The sequence below is a fragment of the Sinocyclocheilus rhinocerous genome, unplaced genomic scaffold, assembly GCF_001515625.1.
Source record: "Sinocyclocheilus rhinocerous isolate Xijiao unplaced genomic scaffold, SAMN03320098_v1.1 scaffold662, whole genome shotgun sequence".
Lineage (NCBI taxonomy): Eukaryota > Metazoa > Chordata > Actinopteri > Cypriniformes > Cyprinidae > Sinocyclocheilus > Sinocyclocheilus rhinocerous.
The window spans coordinates 1,800,427-1,820,195 of NW_015639782.1; the positions used below are offsets into that span (position 1 = coordinate 1,800,427).

Consider the following 19,769-nt stretch of genomic DNA (forward strand, 5'->3'; position numbering starts at 1 on the left):
TATTCTATCTACTTGTTTTTCTTTGTGTGTGTGTGTATATGTGTGTATACCTTGCTACATGTACTGCGTTAGGCTAACCGAGACTTGTCATTTGCACTTATATATTGTTGCTCTTTTGTTCGTTTTGACTGCTTTTATTGTCCTCATTTGTAAGTCGCTTTGGATAAAAGCGTCTGCTAAATGACTAAATGTAAATGCTTCAGTCCAGAAAAGTTACAGAAATACCAACGGATTTATATGTTGTTTTTATTAAACAATTTTTCGATGGAGTAAATTAATTGGATTTTTACTTTCATTTCCGAACTATTGCACTCTATAGCAATGCTTGTCAGTAACAAACACCACTGACTATGATATTTTGGTAGAAACTATGGTTACTATGGTGATATTTTGTAACTATTTTCCATAAATATCTGTCACTAAGTAAATCCCTATTAACCTCAAATGCAACCTCATGGATCTTTCTGTGCCTCCTGGTTTACGGATGACCCACAGTAGGTGAGACAGTTTGTGTTTCCAGACGTTGTGGTGGCTGACAGACATGACGCAGGAAGATGTCTGGACGTCAAAAACTCCCGCTAATGTAAATAAAATGCTTACACAAACAAACACTTTCTATTGGAAACTCTCAAGCACAAAAATGTATTGGACAGAGGAAAAAGGTGTTCTCTTTGTGAAATTTGATTCTAATTAGTTTATTATTTTTTGTTATAAACACAACTGCTGAGCTTCCTGCTTTAATGTGACAACATTACCTTTGTTATTCTTTGAAACCAGCCTACCGCATACAACAATGTTTGGTGAGACGCCATAAACTCCCAGCCACCATGTTAAGCCTTCCACAATGGGAATGACTGTAGATGTAATCCATCCAGCTCTTGTGCATATCAAGTCAGGCACTGTTTACACAAATGCTGGTTAGGTATCATTATTTCTCTGTGTATGTGGTTATCTGTTAAGTGCATACGGTTGCGTGTGTGTGTTTGTGTGTGTGTGTGTGGGGAGGGATTGTTGTTTATATACAGAGGAAGAAATAAGGACCCCTTGTAGAAGGAGCCAGATCCACTGGGCTGTTTCTCATGGCAAACTTCCTCTCTCTGTGATCAGGATTATTTACAGATGCGATGCTGCCATTGCTCATTTCTCAAAGAGGAAAAAAACACCATCTGCTCTCTTTTTCCATTTACTGATCTCGCTTTTCTCATCTCATCTAGTTTTGCAAACGGCCTTGGATGAGCCTTAATCTAACTCGACAGGTCATAATAAGTGCTGAGATTTTACCATTTTCTGCTGTTAGGTGAGAAAACTTCACATCCTTGAATTCATTTTGAAGTTTGATCGCTTCAGCGCCCATTCGTTCTCCTGGTACATTCTTCATAATTTCTCCTATTGTGTTCTACTGAAGAAAAAGCCCATGTGGATGGGGAATGTCATCAGGGTGAGTAAATGATGACAGAATTTTCATTTTTGGGTGAACTAAAAATAATAATCATTAAGTATAGATTTAGAAATGAATAATCGTTTCTAAATCTATACTTAATGCAAAACAACTAACAAATCATGAAAGAGAGAAAGGAAATAGAAACGGAAAGTTGCACACCAGTACACCAGATGGTTCTAAAACTGCATTAGGATGAAAATGCTAAAAAAATATATTATCCATAAAGAACCACCATGTTTGTCTACCATTGAAGAGTTTGGGATCACGAATGCATTAAACTGATCAAAAATGGCAAGAACGCTGACATTTATTTATAAACATTTGTAATAAATAAATGACATTCCATATGGTAAATGCTGTTTTTTTAAAACTTTTTATTCAATATTGATAATAATAATAAATGTTTGAGCAGCAAATCATCATATTTGAAAGATTTCTGAAGGATCATGTGACCCTGAAGACTAGTAATGATACTAAAAATTCAGCTTTGCCTTCACAGGAATAAATTACATTTTAAAATATTTAATACAATTACATTGTATATTAAATTGTAATAATATTCCACAATATTACTGTATTAAATCAATTAAATGCAGCCTGGTGAGCATAAGAGACTTTTAAAAACTTTTAAAAAATCTTACCCACCTTAAACTTTTTAATTGGTACAGTACATGCTTTTTCAGTCCATTCTATTAAACTACTAAGCATAATTCTCTACAGGGCTGAACAAAGACTAATTATCTCAGGAAATTAATGGCAAATTAAATGTTATCATATTTCATTACTAAGATGTACCAAGAAGTGAATTTAAGAAACATTCTCAGTGTTATTGCTTTGGTTTTGGTCTCACTTGACATTCACCGTATATAAGGGGAAGCTAAAGATAACTGAGAAATGACTTTACTCTTGCTCATTTCCTGAACATTTTGGCCCTGTTCATTTCCAGGTGTGTTTCAAGTTGATTTCCACATTACACTGAGCAGACATCTGTGTTGTCTATAGCTCCAAGCACCTGGGCCACTGCAGCCAAACATCTGCTGTCCAAACACCACTGAATTTGCCCTTACATACACAAACATTACATGCATTCTCATACCTGCATACAAACTCCCATACAACAGGAACGCACGCACACACACACACACACACACACACACACACACACACACACAAACACACTGTTTATCTAAATGAGACTTCTTTTGTTCTTATATAAACCTAAACTTAAATATTGCAGACTAACTCAAACTCTACCCTAAAAATTAAACAAACAAACAAATAAATAAATAAAGATACTTTATTAATTTAAAAAAGTAAAATAATTTAATCATGTAAATTCCATCAGATTAATGTTTTTGGTTACACGTTAAAGTTAAGGTTCACTTAACATTAGTTAAAACAACAGCTAACATGAAAATAATGGAAAATAACAGTAACATTTTACAATAAAGTCCCATGAGTTAACGTTAATGCATTAAAGGAACACTCCACTATTTTTGAAAATAAGCTCATTACATCGTGTATTAAGACTGAAGGAAAATGAAAAGTTGCGATTTTCTAGGCCGATATGGCTAGGAACTATACTCTCATTCCGGTGTAATAATCAAGGAACTTTGCTGCCGTACCATAGGTGCAGCAGGCGCAATGATATTATGCACCTAGAAAATCGCAACTTTTCATTTTCCGTCGGTCTTAGTACACGATGTAACTACAGAAGAGTCAAGTTTTAAATAGGAAAAATATAGAAACTCTTTGGTCATTTTTGAGCGAGATGCTAACAGTCTAATCAGATTCAATGATCTGTGCTAAGCTAAGCTAAAAGTGCTACCGCCAGACCCGGAGATCGGCTGAATGGATTCGAAAACGGTAAAACTCAACTGTTTAACTCTAGGGGAGTTGGAAAATGAGCCTATTTTCAAAAATAGTGGAGTGTTCCTTTAAATATCATTAAATAACAATAGGCAAAACACTTATTACAGTATTTGTTCAATTTTTATTTAGTTAATAAAAATACAACTGTTCTTTGTTAGTTCATGTTAGTTCAGGTCCAGTAAATAATATAAACAGATACAAATTTTAAATTCAATAATGTATTAGTAAATGTTAAGTATTTTTCATTGTCAGTTCATGTTAACTAATGTAGTTAACTAATGTTAACAAATTAAACCTTATTGTAACGTGTTACCAAAATAACATTTCACATTTGTGTAACGTTGATACACACATTGTTGCATAAGTTGTATTAATTGACATTAATATATTATGAACACATAGGAATCAAAAATATATTTATACATTAATATCATTTAAGATTATTAAGGCCATGTGTCTACCAAAGCATTTTTTCCCGAGGCTAGTGTATTTTTAAAATAGTTTTCAATGGCAGCGTTGCGTTTTTTAAAACACCATATTTTCACGGAGCGCTCGGGCGTTTTTTTTTTCTTGACGTCAAGAGTTGAAGAATGGCCAACTCTGGGTAAAACGCAGTGCTCATCACTGTCATTTTTTAGTCAGACGTCCAATCACAGTGGAGGAGGGGCGGGGCAAATACCACTCCAACCACCTGTCACACATTCTACTTGTACTACAACTAACAACTTTGGAGGAGACGTTAATATTTGCTTGTCTCCGAGAATTCTTGTCTGTACCAGATGGGGTTCCTGGACTACTACGAATATTAATATGAACAATAATGCTTGCAACATTTAATTCACGATGCATCTGCCACATTACTTCTGCGGATATTCCATATCATAGCAACCAAAGCATTTCAAAGCTGCGCCGCAGAAGCACTCTAAAGTGCTCACAGCTAGGCGTTTTCAGCTGGCTAAAAATGCTATGGTGGACACACGGCCTAAATGCTGTAAAAAAGTTGTTCATTATTAGTTTACAATACCCAACTCACATTAACTAATTGAACCTCACTGTAAAGTGTTACCAAAATTTTTTTTAAAGTATGTTTCCACAAAAGGAGATTTTGTCATATTTAGCTAGCTTCTAGGGATAGATTTTGTCCTCAAAGCATAGCTAATTAAACCCACCCACTCACACACACACTCATATAAACGTATACCTCCTCACATAAACACACAGATTGACAGCGCATGCTACCTACACTAGGCAGGCCGGCCTCATATGCAGCTTGTTTACGGCTGCGGCACAGAGCGGCCGCAGAATGCCTGTGCTGTAATGTGCCGTAATGGAAAACGTCTGCTTTGCTCCTCACCTATCAGGTGCTAGAGGTCAGAGGTGACACATGGAGCCTGTTAGCATTCCAGCCTCAACATCAGAGGAAGGATGAAACTATTTATGCTGCAAGAAAAGTGCGCTTGCGTTCGAATGCGCCTGTGTTTTCGTCTCACAAATTCACACCATCCATCACAAAATTTCCTCTCCTCTCTATCTCTCTTACTCCCTCCATATCTTAAGTAAATCTGTAGCAGACCTGAGACTCGAGCCCTGCCCAGGCTCTCACAGCGAGCTGCGTGTTTCACATTACAGGCATATTTCCACATTGTATTTTGCTAACCCTCGCCTGCTGATAAAGGGCCAAAGAGCTTCAAAGAAAAAATGCTCCTCAGCACTTACAGTGACCAAACGTCTGCTGAGCACTGGAAAATAACAAGAGCTCTTTTGACAGGGCCCATGCTGTGCGGCAGAGTGGTCAAGGCTGCAGAGCCCAGCACACTTCGACCAGCCCTCTCAAAAATCTTGGTCTGAGATTGCTGATGAAAAAAAGTTTGGCCTTTCGGTGATAGCTACATTCATCAACTCCTCCTGGGCTCCTCCTTGATAAAATGAGAAGGGAACCAAGGAGCGCAGAGAGGGTGGGAAATGTCAGAAAAGCAGCCAAGCACTTGTAACAGATAGGCTGAATGAGATACTTTGTTTGGAGACACGAAATGGGGTGATCGTTCAGGGTCTCGATGCAGAAAAAGATGAGAAAGTATGATAGAAAGGGGTGGAAGCTCATAAAGAATGAAAGGCAGTGATGACAGCTGGGCACGAGGTTTATGGTTTGGCTTAGTGCAGGCGTGCTGTCCTAACTAAAGTGAGGAGACTGGAAGAGCAGGTCTATGTCTGGTATCTCTCTCAAACACTCACCATTACGAATACAATTTTATACATCAAATATGAAATAAATTTCTCTTATTTGATTGGCCAAGCACCGTTTCAAGAGTGCTGATATTACTTTTCATGTTTTTTTTTTTAACACTACAATAAATGTCATTAAAGTATATTTGTTCTTATGAACTAATTATGAACAATTTGCATAATATTTTTTAAAATTATAATACTACATTATTAATTCTATATAATAATATTTAGTATAATGTTATACAATATGATTAAAATGGTATAATATTTAATTATTACTTTAATTTTAATGATAATTATTTTATAATAATTTATTTTTTAAATTCCACTCATTTAATACCATTTTATAAATAAAATATGAAATCTATTCCTCTTGTTTGATTGGCCAAGCACCATTTCGAGAGTGGTGTTATTACTTTTCTTTTCTTTCTTTTTTATCATGAATGAATTATGATCAACATTTTTATAATATATTTTTTTAATTATAATTTTAAATAAAAGTGCTATAATTTTATTTTTTATTAGAATCTTATTGTTTTTAATACATCAATTTTAAAGAATTACTTTATCATTTATTAGAATGTTTTATTTTAATAATTTAGTTTAATGCTAATTTATAAATATACTATTTATATGCTGTTTATTGTTAGTTCATATTTGTTTATAATACATTCATGTAAAAATATAATACATTAATTTAATTATATACAACTTTAAAGGGTTAAAATGTTCTAGCATGTATGTAGAAATGAACATCAACCAAGATTAATAAAATGCTATAAAATTGTAGGATTATAATACCAGCTGCATGAACTAATGTTAAAGGGGTCATATGATGCGATTTCAATTTTTCCTTTCTCTTTGGAGTGTTACAAGCTCTTGGTGCATAAAGAAGATCTTATCAGACCGTATCAGACCGTTTTTTCAGAACGATGAGCTTTGTAAAAATCGACGCGTTTCAAAAAGGCGGGGCATAGAGGAGAAACAATAATGTACAGTATGTGGAAAATAATGTGTTTTTTTAACTTTAAACCGCATAAACACATTTCATTACACCAAATACACAAAATAATGTTCTTTTTAGCAGCATCATATGACCCCTTTAACAAACCGAGCCATATTGTGAAGTACTGAGTTGCTTCACTTTGTATCACTCTAATTGTTTGTGTTCGTGGCGTTTCAGTCTCTGCGTTGATCTCTGAAAACACTTGATCCCGCTTTTGCTTTTTTGCAAGTATTTATGTTGTTGGCAGTGAAAAAATAAACTTAATAACTGGCCAGTTATTCATTATTAATGTCTTGTTTATAGAACTGTTGTATAAAATATATATCACACTTAGTTGGAACTGGTGAAAATCAGTCTATTGCACACAAAGAAATAAACAGAACTTCTGAACACTTCCATGAAACCACATTGAGATCACATGACTACGGGACCACGGAGGACACTTATTGTTATACACTTATTGTGATGCATACACTTATTTTACATACGGTTTAACAGTTTAATACTGACATCACTATTTCAGTTTAAACAATTAGAGTATCTCATACAAACCCTTTCTCATGAAGCAGCATTAAATATGTAATAACAGCAGGTTTGATTAGCGCTGGACTGCACCGCTGCTCACATAATCTCACAAAAAAAGCGGGCGGCTGACATTAAAGTGAGTGTGGTGAGGCAGATGACACGACCTCAGCGCCGGCTGTGTGTATCTTGGGGTGTGTGCACAGGACACACACACAGCCCGTGTCCTGGAATAGCTCTGCTGGCCTGGAATGCGTGGGTCGGTATGGGGGTTGGGGACAGTCCTGGGGGGTAAGGAGGCCTGGAATCTGTGCCCAGAGTAAATGATGATTTATCAATCAATCCAGATCATTCAGAACATCCACGAAATTACTGTCCAGCAGACAGCTTTGATTTACGGAGGGGTCTGGGCCCAAGGTGCGGCCTGTCTGCACCTAGTTGTTGTTCTGTCCGTCACGATCCCCAGGCCACTGCGCAGCACCAAAGCTTTGTCTCTTTCGCAGAGCTTTGAGAAACCAGATCTACGTCGTCCATCTCAGCACACCGGGCACAGACAGGACTTCCATTAGGAAACCTGCCTATGGATGACCTTCAGCATTCTGGCTTCCTGACCCCTCCCCGAACGACCAAAATGGGATGAAAAGACAGCAGGGCCGAAGCGTGTTTTACTGGGTCATCAGCAGCTTTCTGCCTATCTGCTGTTATCTGTGTACCTGTTTCATCAGAGGCCTAAAGGTCTACACTAAAACAAAACTTGAGCAAGAATATTGGTCAAATATTGAACAAGAATCAAACATGAAACTGTATGACAAAATGTAAAATGGTAACACTTTACAATAATGTTCCATTTGTTAACATTAGTTAACTACATTAGTTAACAAACTAACAACGAAAAATACTTCTAAAGCATTTATTAATCGTAGTTAATGTTGATTCCAACATTCACTAATAGATTATTAAAACGAAAAGTTGTATCTATAAATGTTAGTTAATAGACCTATTAATTAAGGCTGATGATACACGGGGCAACTTTTTGAGCAGTGTTGCTGAGCAACTTTGGGCAGTGTTGCCATCAATGGGCAACCAGGTGAGACACAGGGCCCACGACCGATCTAAAGTATCCAGATAGAAATTTGTTACCCATTCTAAATGGGAAAGTGCCCAAGCAACATTGCTCAAAAAAAGTTGCCCGGCAAAATTGCTCAAAAAGTTGCCCCGTGTATCATCAGCCTGACGTTAACAAAGATTAATAAATACTGGAACAAATGCATTTCTTATTGTTAGTTAATACTAGTTAATGCATTAAATATAGTTAACAAATAGAACCTTATTGTAAATTGTTACCTGTAAAATTATGAACATAATATTAGCCAAACAGGAAAACCGATAATTTTGTAAATGCATAAACAACAGCAGAACAGCAGAATTGAACACTGTTTTTGAAAGTTAATCGCCTTTGTTATAGCTAACTGCCTTCTCTGATATTTAAAATTATGCACGAAATGTTTTGAAACTGAATTAATTTAACTTGAAGTGTCTTTAAAAATGCCGTGCTTAGGCCTTTATGCTGAAAAAGCAGCAAGAAATGTTTTTTTTTCTATGTTTACAGTGGAAAGCAGAGCAGTTTAACGCAAAAACATGTTCTGGGTGAACCAACCCTAAATGTGTGGTCAAATTTACCATTGTATGTCATTTTTTTGTGGGCTCAATCCAGTCATTTGGAAAACACATACAACACCTTTTGCATGAGGATGAAAGATTTCCCCACGAAGATTTCGCGACAGGTTCAAGTTGGTCACACAGTTTTGCCAAGATGACCAACAGAAAGCTGCTTTAACTGAAAGTGACTTTTGTGTCAGCTGTGCTTCATTACATTGCTAAACTACTGACAATTGACAACTGACCTTTTTGCCTGTGAAAAGTTGCTCAAATGTAGCTAATTAACACACAGAATCAACACAGGGCTAAAAATGCTGTATTAGCATTAGCCATATTACCAAGTGGCATATTAAAGGCAGAGTAAGTGATTTCTGGTAGCCAATGTTGATATTTGAAATCACCAAAACAAACACGCCCCTACCCCAAAAGGGTCTTGCCCCTATTTTGATAGCTCCGCCCCACATATATGTACGCAACCCAGGCAACGATTAGTTCTGTGAAACAAAGCAAAACCAATGTTACACCGTGTCTACGGACGTGAGCGGCGCGGCGCAACAAATCCCGACAGAAAACTGCTGCCGGGTTCTATTTATGACGTGCTGACACCGATTTCAAATGGTTTTCAACGGTCGTTTGATCGTGTCCAGTGTAGGCAGACTTTAGCTGTTGTAGACACGGTGTTACTCACCTATTGAGAAGAAACAAAGCAACCTCGGCGTCCGATCGCAGGCCTCCGCTCCTTGAGTTCTCTCCAGCGCTGGAAAGCTGATCTGATATTTACACGGGTCCTACTTCTTGCCTTATCGTTCCGCAGACGTTTTCCTCTTTTGTTTTTTATCCGCCATCTCTATCTTTCTGTCGCTCGGCTCGGCTAATGTCCGTCCCATGCACTGAACGCGCTCTCCTCCACATCACGAGTAGACACGCCCCTTATTGCTGATTGGCTACAAGTTTGTTTTGCGATTCGGCCCGAATCAGTTTTCTAAAGCGTTTTTGAAAAATCACATACCCTGCCTTTAACTTGTGCCAAAACCCCATAAAGTTTGCACAGCCTTTGACATAAACAATAAAAATATCAGAAGTGATTTCTCATCCCTTCTAAGTGTCCTAACCTGAATGATTGATTATATGGTTGCTTTTTATTATTAGCATTTAGCATTGTTTTGCCCTGCTGTCCACAACACTATCAGAACAATCCTGTGATTCATTCTTGGGTCGTGACCCACCGACCTAACACACACACACACACACACACACACACACAAACACACAGAGAATGAGAGAGGACTGGAGAGAGGAGTGGGATATAAAATTCCAAGACAGGAAAGATATATCGCCAAGTGTTCATCCCGTGCCCAAAATGCATTCTCTTCATTCTTAATAATCAAAGCAGTAAATCTTCTGCGAGAGGGAGGAAGGACACGCACACAAACACTGCCAGCTCACAGTTCAGAGAGCATTCAGACCTCAGAGCTCGATGCTGGGCGTTTTATCACCGCTTCACTTCCTCGGTGTGAATTTGAGTGCTGATATGTGCGTTATCCTGTCCTTCCACATGTGCTTTATAAGTGGGATTCTCAGTGTAACCCTGGGCCCCTTGCGGTGCTACCCTGAGAGCCCAAATCTCTACCACAAAAACACGACCAGGACGACAACTCCCTCTGTTGTGTTTGCTCAGCTGGTCCGGCTTTGTCAGTCAGTATCAAACTCCTTGTTCCTGCCCTTCTACTCTTATTCGTTGCCTCTGTTTAGTTTCTTTGCACTAACATGGTTTGTTGGTTCTTTTGTGCTTTGTTTTGCATCAAAGGAAACATCTCCCATGTAGCCTATTTGTTTCCTCGGACAATGATAGGGTCGCGAGGTCACTAATAATACACAGCTACCTGTAACCTGTGAAGTTAGGGCAACTTTAACATAGATTGGGCAATATAATTTACAGTAGGACCAATTAAAAACTCACTGACACTAAGAATGAGTTCGAGTGGGTGCTATCACTGACCTGCAAAGATGCGCAGGCGTTTGCGTCTCGGGGGCGGCCCGAGTCCAGAAACACCAGTACACTCATCTTCATCATCACAGTCCCCGCTTTCTAGACCCTCCTCATCCTCGTCTGCCTGACCATGTCCGGCTGGGTCTCTCCTCGCAGCACCCTCTCCTGGTCGAGCTCTCCATCGCTTTTCAGGCAACGTCACCATCCGCAAAAGCTACAGAGAAAAGACCATTAGCATTGAGTGTGGTGGATAAATAGAATAAAACATTATACTTATGCTGAACAGATATGCCATAATTGCTATTGGCTGCTACTACTCTAGGACAGGGTTTCCCAAACTGGGTGTGTAAATATGTTAAATTATTGAAATATTAACATCTCAAGGGACACTTCAAGTAAATATTTCTGGTCAAAGAGATTCCATTGAAAAAAAAGTTTTGGAATCCCTGCTCAAGAACATGTATCATATATCAGTATGCGATTAGGCTTATGGATTTGTTTTCAGATAACAATCAAACTGTAGACGAAAACTGTCAAACAAAGTCATGGTGAAATTAATTTGTTAGTGATAAAAGTCAAATATTTTTTTCACAGTGATTTCAGCATACAGAGAAAAATGGCCAACACGGTGGATGGAAACTAATTAGATTTACTGGATAGACTCTGAGAGTAGTTTTTGAGAGATGATTGTAGAAGATAAAAAACATAATATCTTAATAGCAGAACAAATAACAACAGAATTTGGTTTAAAATTGTATTGGTAGTTGACATTCTATTCTATTACAGTACAGCATGTCCTGTGGTGTAACTCCAAACTATTTTAAATAGCATTTTGTGAATTATTTTAGAATTATTATGCATAACATGTGAGCTGATATGATTGCATATTCATTTAAAAAAAGCTACAAGTTAAATTTATTAAAAATGAATTCTTCACTCTGCAAGACCATTTAAAAAAGTGGAAAAAAAAAAAAATAGAAAAAGAAAATAAAACAAATTCAGACCAGATAAAGAACCTACACTTTCAGTATTATTTTTAACCTAAAATCTTGATGTTGATAATCCTGTGGTGTAACTCCAAACTATTTTAAATAGCATTTTGTGAATTATTTTAGAATTATTATGCATAACATGTGAGCTGATATGATTGCATATTCATTTAAAAAAAGCTACAAGTTAAATTTATTAAAAATGAATTCTTCACTCTGCAAGACCATTTAAAAAAGTGGAAAAAAAAAAAAATAGAAAAAGAAAATAAAACAAATTCAGACCAGATAAAGAACCTACACTTTCAGTATTATTTTTAACCTAAAATCTTGATGTTGATAAGTATGCATCCACCAATTATTTTGATTTCATTTTGGGTTAAACAGATCAGCTCCTTCCTGACAAAAATGCTATTTCATAAATTGCTTCATATGCAGTATGTGTGGTATGTATAAAACTTCACATTGAGGATTGATTTTGAGCATGACAAGGTTAAATATATAAAGTTAAATTATCTCATCAAGCCATTAATTTCCAAAAGACTTTTTCATGTCTCTCTTTTTAAACAGTACTGCACTGAAATAGAGTCAGGCATAAAAGGATAAACGTTAAATGAGTTGATTCTTACATCGACCGCTGTTGTGTTTTGCCAAACTATAATTGCTGAAAATTCCATCGTCCCCCTCCGTCTTCTGCTTTTCCTTTAATCTTTCTACTCTGTCTCCCTCTTTTATTGATTTCCTTCCGATGTGCGGACACAAGCATGTGCTAGTTGTTGTTGGTTTTTTCGTTGCTGTTGTTGTTTTTGTCTACAGGAGAAAATTGAGATCAGATGGGTCTGGCTATGGATGGCTTCGCTCTGAAACAAATCATAGAGCAACAGCTTCTGACCAGCACATAGCTCTCTCTCTCTCTCTCTCTCAAAAAAAGGATAATTATTATATTTTACCCCTCAGATGATAAACAGGCCTCACTAAACATACAAACCCCTCCATCTGTGATTTAATGTCAGTGCATTCTCAGGGGGTCAGTAGGGAAAGTCATACAACATGTTCCACCAGATCTCCACACAGGCCTCCATTCAGGCCTGAAACACGGGAGGCACAGACCGCTTCTGTTTGAACAAGTCCGCAGGGCCGGTTATAGCAGTGACAGAGAAACTGATTCATTTATGCAGTTTGCCCACCGGCAATGACACCAAAAAGCATACAGCGGACAAAAGATGCCTGATAACGGTGTGAAAATGAGCTTGGCATAGCGCCACCTAGTGAAACCACACTCCCTCAATGACTTCTGCAGTTCATGAAACTGAAATGACAACAAACGCGCCTGTTTCCCCTGTGCGAGGAATGGGCCTTTAATGCACTCGGCTCTCTTGTTTCAACAGCATGTTTTTGGAGAGCTGCATGAGTCTAAGCCCTAAGCACATTTACTGAGGGCTCTGAATTCCTTCCTGAAGACCGTTGCCCAGTAACGATGTGAGACGGGCTGTCCCGACAATCCATTTAAACTCTTGAAGCAAACAGTCGTAAAGAGAAAAAGAGAGAGAGAGAGAGAGAGAAATGTGGTCGAGGGTATTTTAAAACAAACTCTAAAAAAGGTAGAGGGAGAAAAGAAAAGAGAAAAGTTTGGCTGGGTATATGGAGAGAAGGCCGAATGGATGGAGCACAGCCACTTAACCCCCCCCCACACACACACATGCACAGGCCAGCTGAGGTAGCATAGGATGCTTTGGTTTGGCTGATTATAAGTACATTTCTAGCTGGTGCCACTGCGTCAGAGTGAAGGAAAGGGGAAACTTGTTCATGCTGTAAAGCTGACGTTTATTTTGTTTAGCATGTTAACCGGTTACAGCTTTCATACTGTACACAATGCTGTGTAACAGAAGAGCATGTGCCACTAGTATTTTGGAGTCTATTTTTATCTCACGTTGTGTGCTGAATTCAGCAGAAACATTATGAAAATGCACTATAAACCTTTTTAACAACTCAGTGTTTTGCAATATAGGCTTTTATGAAGCAATATAAAATAATAGAGTGAATTACTCACCCATTGTTTGAAAAAAGACATCTGTCGTACATTGACAGGCGCATAAACACTGTCTATTCAGCAAGTTAGACAACTTAAGCAGTATGCTCTTAACATTGGGTTCGCTCCCATGGTAAATGTGCTTCCCCTTCTTATGTAAATTAGATTTTATTAAGAGCAAATTTGTAATAATCACAGGTGGAGCTGTGGTCTGAAAGATGGGGGGGATCAATACTGAACGCTGGGCGGTGGTCGGTTAAAAAATAGTTTTCAAAGGTTTGGGTTCATAAGATTTTTGAAAGAAGTCTCTGATGCTCACCAAAATACAGTAATATTGTGAAAATATTATTACAGCTTTAAAAAACTGCTTTCTATCTGAATATATTTTCAAATGTAATTTATTCCTGTGATGTAAAAAATATTCAGCATCATTTCTCCAGTCTTCAGTGTCCCATGATCCTTCAGAAATCAATCTAATATGCTGATTTGCAGCTCAAGAAACATTTCTTATTATTATCAATGTTGAAAACAGTTAATATTGCTTAATATTTTTGTGAAACTGTGATACATTTTTGTCAGGATTTTTTTATGAATTAAAAGTTTTAAAAAAAGCATTTATTTGATTATTTGAATATCAGTTCATCCTTATTAAAGTATTATTTTCTTTCTTTCTTTCTATATATTTGATCTATAATCAAATAATTAAAAGTATGTTTTTGCTCATCAAATGTAGAATATATAGAAATTTGCATAACGTACAGTGTCTTTCAGTCAAACCAACATGGTTAAAAAAGTGAAGGGGAAAATTTTGAAAATATTGCAATACCAAAAGCAGTTTTCACCCATCCCATGTGTAATGTATTAATAAAAAATTAATATATTAACCCAGATATCACTTTTATTTTCTTAGATCAATACTGTCAGTGTGAGGGCACAATGCAATGTGTCAGTTGGAGTGCTGCTGCTGTGAAACAAGCCTGGCGCATACTGGAGAGCCTCAAGGAAGCACAGTGGACACAAATAAAACAAAATATGCGTGATAAATCAAGAACAAGCCTCATACTTGAGGACTCCCCTCCTCCTCTTTCTCTCCAGAGGCTTTGGGAACACGGAGCTCATGGAATGCAGCGGAGCTCAATGCAAAAAATGCAATTAGTGTCTGTTCAGCCATGCGATCCCTTCTTTCCCTTATTGCACAGAACGCAAAGGAAAACTCAGCTCACAAATTCACAAAAGGTCAACATATGGCAAAGTGCTCAGGGCAGAGCAGTTGTGAGAGAGAGACGCAGTGACCACAGACCTGTCGCTGAGCCCCACGCCAGGCCTGAACTCTGCTCAGGGTCAGTGCTCAGAGCAATATAATAATTCCACATGGCAGTTTACTGTTTAATCAAGCAGACAAGCAATGGAGTGTATAAGAGGAGAAAACTCACAGGCGGGTCTGGAAATTATAAGACCATGACTAAACAATGATTAGCCCAGTGCAGATCTCATCCAGTAAACCTGCTGCTGCGATGATATGGTCTTGTGGGTGAGCGTTGCTTTGAGGTTAATGTAGAGAATTTTTTTACACTGTTTTTCTTCATTCCCATGCAACCCCTTGAAACCCCGATTTGAGATATTCATATATATATTTGTAGCATAAACATGAAGGGTGTGTTATACAATGAAGTTTAAACTGAAAGTTAAGGGTTTATTTAAATCTTTAAACTGAAGTTTGAACAATTGTAATAGTTATTATTGTAATAAAAAGCACAAATATTCCTATATTACCTCCATTTTATGAAAGCAAAACAAAAAAAATTCACAATAAAGGTTTCAATTCTGAGTTTATATCTTACAATTCTGACTTTTTTTTCAGAATTGCACGATATAAACTCAGAATAGCAAAAAACTCAAAACTGCAAGATATCAACTTAAAATTGTGAGATACAAACTCACAATCGCGAGACAAAAATGTCGGAATTGTAAGATAAAAGGTAGCAATTACGTTTTTGATTTTGTGGCAGAAAAAAAAACAGAATTGTGAGATATAAGCTCGGAATCGCAAGAAAAAAGTCAGAATTCTGAGTTTACATCTCACAATTCTGAGTTTATACTGTATATGAAAAGTCTTTTTTTCTCAGAACTGCAAATTTATACAAATTCACAATTCTGACTCTTTTTTTTCTGAGAATTTCATGAAAACAGTCTGAATTGTGAGATAAAAATGTGCAATTATTATTTTTTTATTATTACTTATTTTTTGCTTCCATGCCATCCCTTCCCATTTCCTCTCTAAAACATGTTTTGCAGCAAAATTTCTCTTTTGATCTCTTCCCTTAGTCAGTCTTACAATACATACAAAAAACAAATCCACCTACTGTGGAGAAAACATGAGTGGACAAGACTTTTTTTCTCCGTCTCTCTTTCTGGTAACCACAACACACGCTGTGGGGCGGCAGTGAGCAGCTGAGGGTTGTGTATGGCCGGGGTATAAAGACCCCAGAGGGGACGGAGATAAAGCCTGTGGTTTGGCCCTCACGCTGCAGCACCATATCCAGCGTGTCACCGCTTTGAAGTGTAACCCAAACAGGGTCAGTACAGGGACGCGGCTTCCCTTTACAGCAGCCTACATGTTTATGTGTTTGCGAGAGAGAGAGAAATCGAGGAAACCGGATGAAATGTAGCAAAGACGTTTTTTCCATCCTACCTCTGATTAGCATCATACCATGTATTGTGCCTGTTCAAGATGAAAAACGAGCATGTCTGGACTTGTGCCGTAGCTTGTGGTCTGTTCATGTGGTGTTCTGCATGCTGCTGTACTATATATGAAACAGCTACACTGGCATACACTACAGTTCAGAAGTTTGCGGTAAGATTTTTTATTTTTTTGAGAGAGAGAGAAATTACTTTTATTCAGCTTAATGCATTCAAGGATGCATTAAACTGATCAAAAGGGACAGTAAAGACAATTATAATGTTACAAAAAATTTATATTACTTTTAAATTTTCTATTCATCAAAGAATCTTGGAAGAAAATGTATCATGGTTTCCACAAAAAAAATATTAAACAGCACAGCTGTTTTTAACATTGACTATAAGAAATGTTTCTTGAGCAGCAAATCAGCATATTAGAATGATTTCTGAAGGATTATGTGACACTGAAGACTGGAGTAATGATGCTGAAAATTCAGCTTGCATCACAAGAATAAATTATATTTTAAAATATATTCAGATGGAAAACAGTTACTTTAAATTGTAATATTATTTGCAATATTACGGTTTTACTGTATTTTTTGCTCAATTACCTGCAGCTTTGGTAAGCACAAATGACTCCTTTCAAAATCATTAAAAAATCTTACTGATCCCAAACTTAATGTACAGCACTGCTGTGCTTTAATATGGAGCACTATGAACGCTCTCAAATACTCGCAGCGCACATCGTTCTTTAGAAAATAATCTGAATAATCGAATAAGCCTGGAGCATAAGTGTTTTAGTTTGAATTGTAATTTCCTGCATTCTTAAATTGATTATATTATGACCTCTGCCCCACATACAGCGCTTTTGAATTTCCTCATTGAAACCAACTGAAGGTCACACACACATAAACAGCCACAATGAGTGTTTTTGTGGATCGGTAAGGACCTCACAACCACTTTAGTTGTTGTGGTTCGTACTTGAGGAAAGAAGGGATAAAAATGGTACATTTTCACTGTGTGAGTCATGGAAACTTCAATACAAACCTGCATGCGCACACATTTCATACATTACTCAACATTTATTGAATTTGAGGTGATAAAAAGGGGGGTTTGTGGACCTTTATTCCCTTTCTCTCTGCCAGCGTCCCTTCTCACCTGTCTGAAGAAGAGGCAGTCACGCAAGACACAGTACGTCTGAGACAGATGAAAGAGACAGATTCATTCCCTAGAACTAATACCTGTTGGGACAGGAGCACAAAGAGCAGGCCTCCTCTAGCGGCCTGGGTGTGGGCTTCTCCAAAGATGATTTATGAGTGTTTTACCACATTCGTCTGAATCAGTTCCTTTGCAATCTAAACAAGTCTCTGTAGTAGCTTCCCCAGTGCTGTAACAAATCCACTTTTCAAAGAAAGCTAAACAAATGACAGATTTGTGTGCCTCTGAACAAAGATATCTGTTCCATTAGAAGAAAAAAAAGAGGCAAAACTACACAGATTCAGAAAGGTGGGCTTCATTGTTGTTTTTGTTGTTTATGTTTGTATAAAAATATGTCTGGAAAAGCTGTGATGAAATATACATATGATTTATCCTTTACAGAACTGCACTTTTCCCAATAAAAAAAAAAAACTGACGTTAAGAAAAGAGAAAAGAATTCACAGGCCTTTTATCTAGCAGTGTTAATGTTGGCATGTGTGCAGTAAATGCAGGTGATTGTTTGACAGAGCAGTGAGAGCTAAAAGAGTTTCTGATACGAGGGCTGCTCGCTAAATCTAATTAGTGTCTGAGGACAGGCTTTGCTTGTCTTCTGCTCCAGGGCTTGACACGTTATCGCCATCATTCCCAAAGTCATGTGGTCTGATTCCCAGCTCAGCATTCTCTCATGAACACATTGGGCCCATATCATACACCTGGCGCAATGCATTTGCACCCATTTGTGTGCCCATGGGCGTGCTGGTCTGAAAACGAGGTGTGTTCAGGCACATTGTTGGCGCGTTGCTATTTTGAAGCAACTGAAATACATTGCGCCTTTGACCAACTGAAACCTGGTCTAAAGTCAATAGCGCAATATGGCCTTTAAAGGGAATGGGAGATGAGACTCTGATTGGTTTATTGCATGTTACGCCCAAAACACACCCATAACTCATTAAGAGAATATGTACAACCCTTTTTGGACCATGATTATTTTTCCCGTTGTTAAACTAGCAAAAGTTGATTCAGACACGCCCTAAGTGCACTTGCGCCGTGCGCTTTACACCATGCACTTAGATCGTTAAAATATGGCCCATTGTGTGCTTTAAGCAGTGGTTCTCAACTAGGGAGCCGGGACCCACTAGGGGGCCTCAGCAAACTTCCAAGATGAATTAAAATGATTTAAAACAAAACAAAACAAGCATTAAAACAATCTTAAATAACTTTAATTCATCCCCTCAAAACATTTTTTTTTTCGTTTAAAGAACTAGGGCTCCCATGGCCTTGAAAAGTCTTGATATATGAGGTAGCCTAATTTTCTAAAGCTCTGCCATATTTAATGCATGTAGAAATTGTGTGTGTGTGTGTGTGTGTATATATATATATATATATATATATATATATTTACTCCTTATCCAGTAAATCAGAAACAACTGGAAAAACCATGGGGCCTTCAAATATTGTTGATAATGGGGGGCCCTACAGTCCATAAGTTTAAGAAACCACAATTTTAAAGGTATAGTTCACCCTCAAATAAACCTTCTGTCATCCTCATGTTGCTCCAAATCTGTATGACTTTCTTTATTCTGTGGAACACAAAAGATATTCTGAAGAATGTGCTGGCTGCTCTTTTCCAATACAATGCACAAAAATGCAAAAAGAAGTCAACATGATTCATGTGCTACACATTTTGCATTATAGGTTTGTGTGATAATTAAACTGACATTTAAGTCTCCATTCCGCCATAATCTTTCCTATAAGTGAGCTGAATAATTCATTCTACGTAAAAAAAAAAGTCAGTTTCATAATTTTAATTACTGACTGATTATACATAATGCTTAAAGGGGTCATATGATGCGATTTCAATTTTTCCTTTCTCTTTGGAGTGTTACAAGCTCTTGGTGCATAAAGAAGATCTGTAAAGTTGCAAAGACTAAAGTCTCAAATCCAAAGAGATATTCTTTATAAAAGTTAAGAGTCAGCCACACCTACCTAAAACGGCTCGTTCTAACACACCCCACATGTCTACGTCACGATGTGAGAAGATTTGCATAACGCCGCCCAAACGTTCACGCAAAGAAAGAAGGCGTAACTTAAAAATATTTGGCTGCACAACTGTTGATAATTCTAATAATAAATCAGCATATTAGAATGATTTCTGAAGATCA

The 19,769-nt window shown here is 37.3% G+C and overlaps 1 protein-coding gene across 1 annotated transcript in view; it reads right to left on the bottom strand.

Annotated features, from left to right (window-relative positions):
- The window catches only part of LOC107751964 (glypican-3-like), a 66,543-nt gene that overhangs the window by 11,456 nt on the left and 35,318 nt on the right, over positions 1–19,769 (bottom strand). The window contains exon 5 of the mRNA XM_016567769.1: positions 10,726–10,930. Coding sequence (XP_016423255.1) covers positions 10,726–10,930 — 205 coding nt within the window. The remainder of the gene's footprint in view (positions 1–10,725; positions 10,931–19,769) is intronic.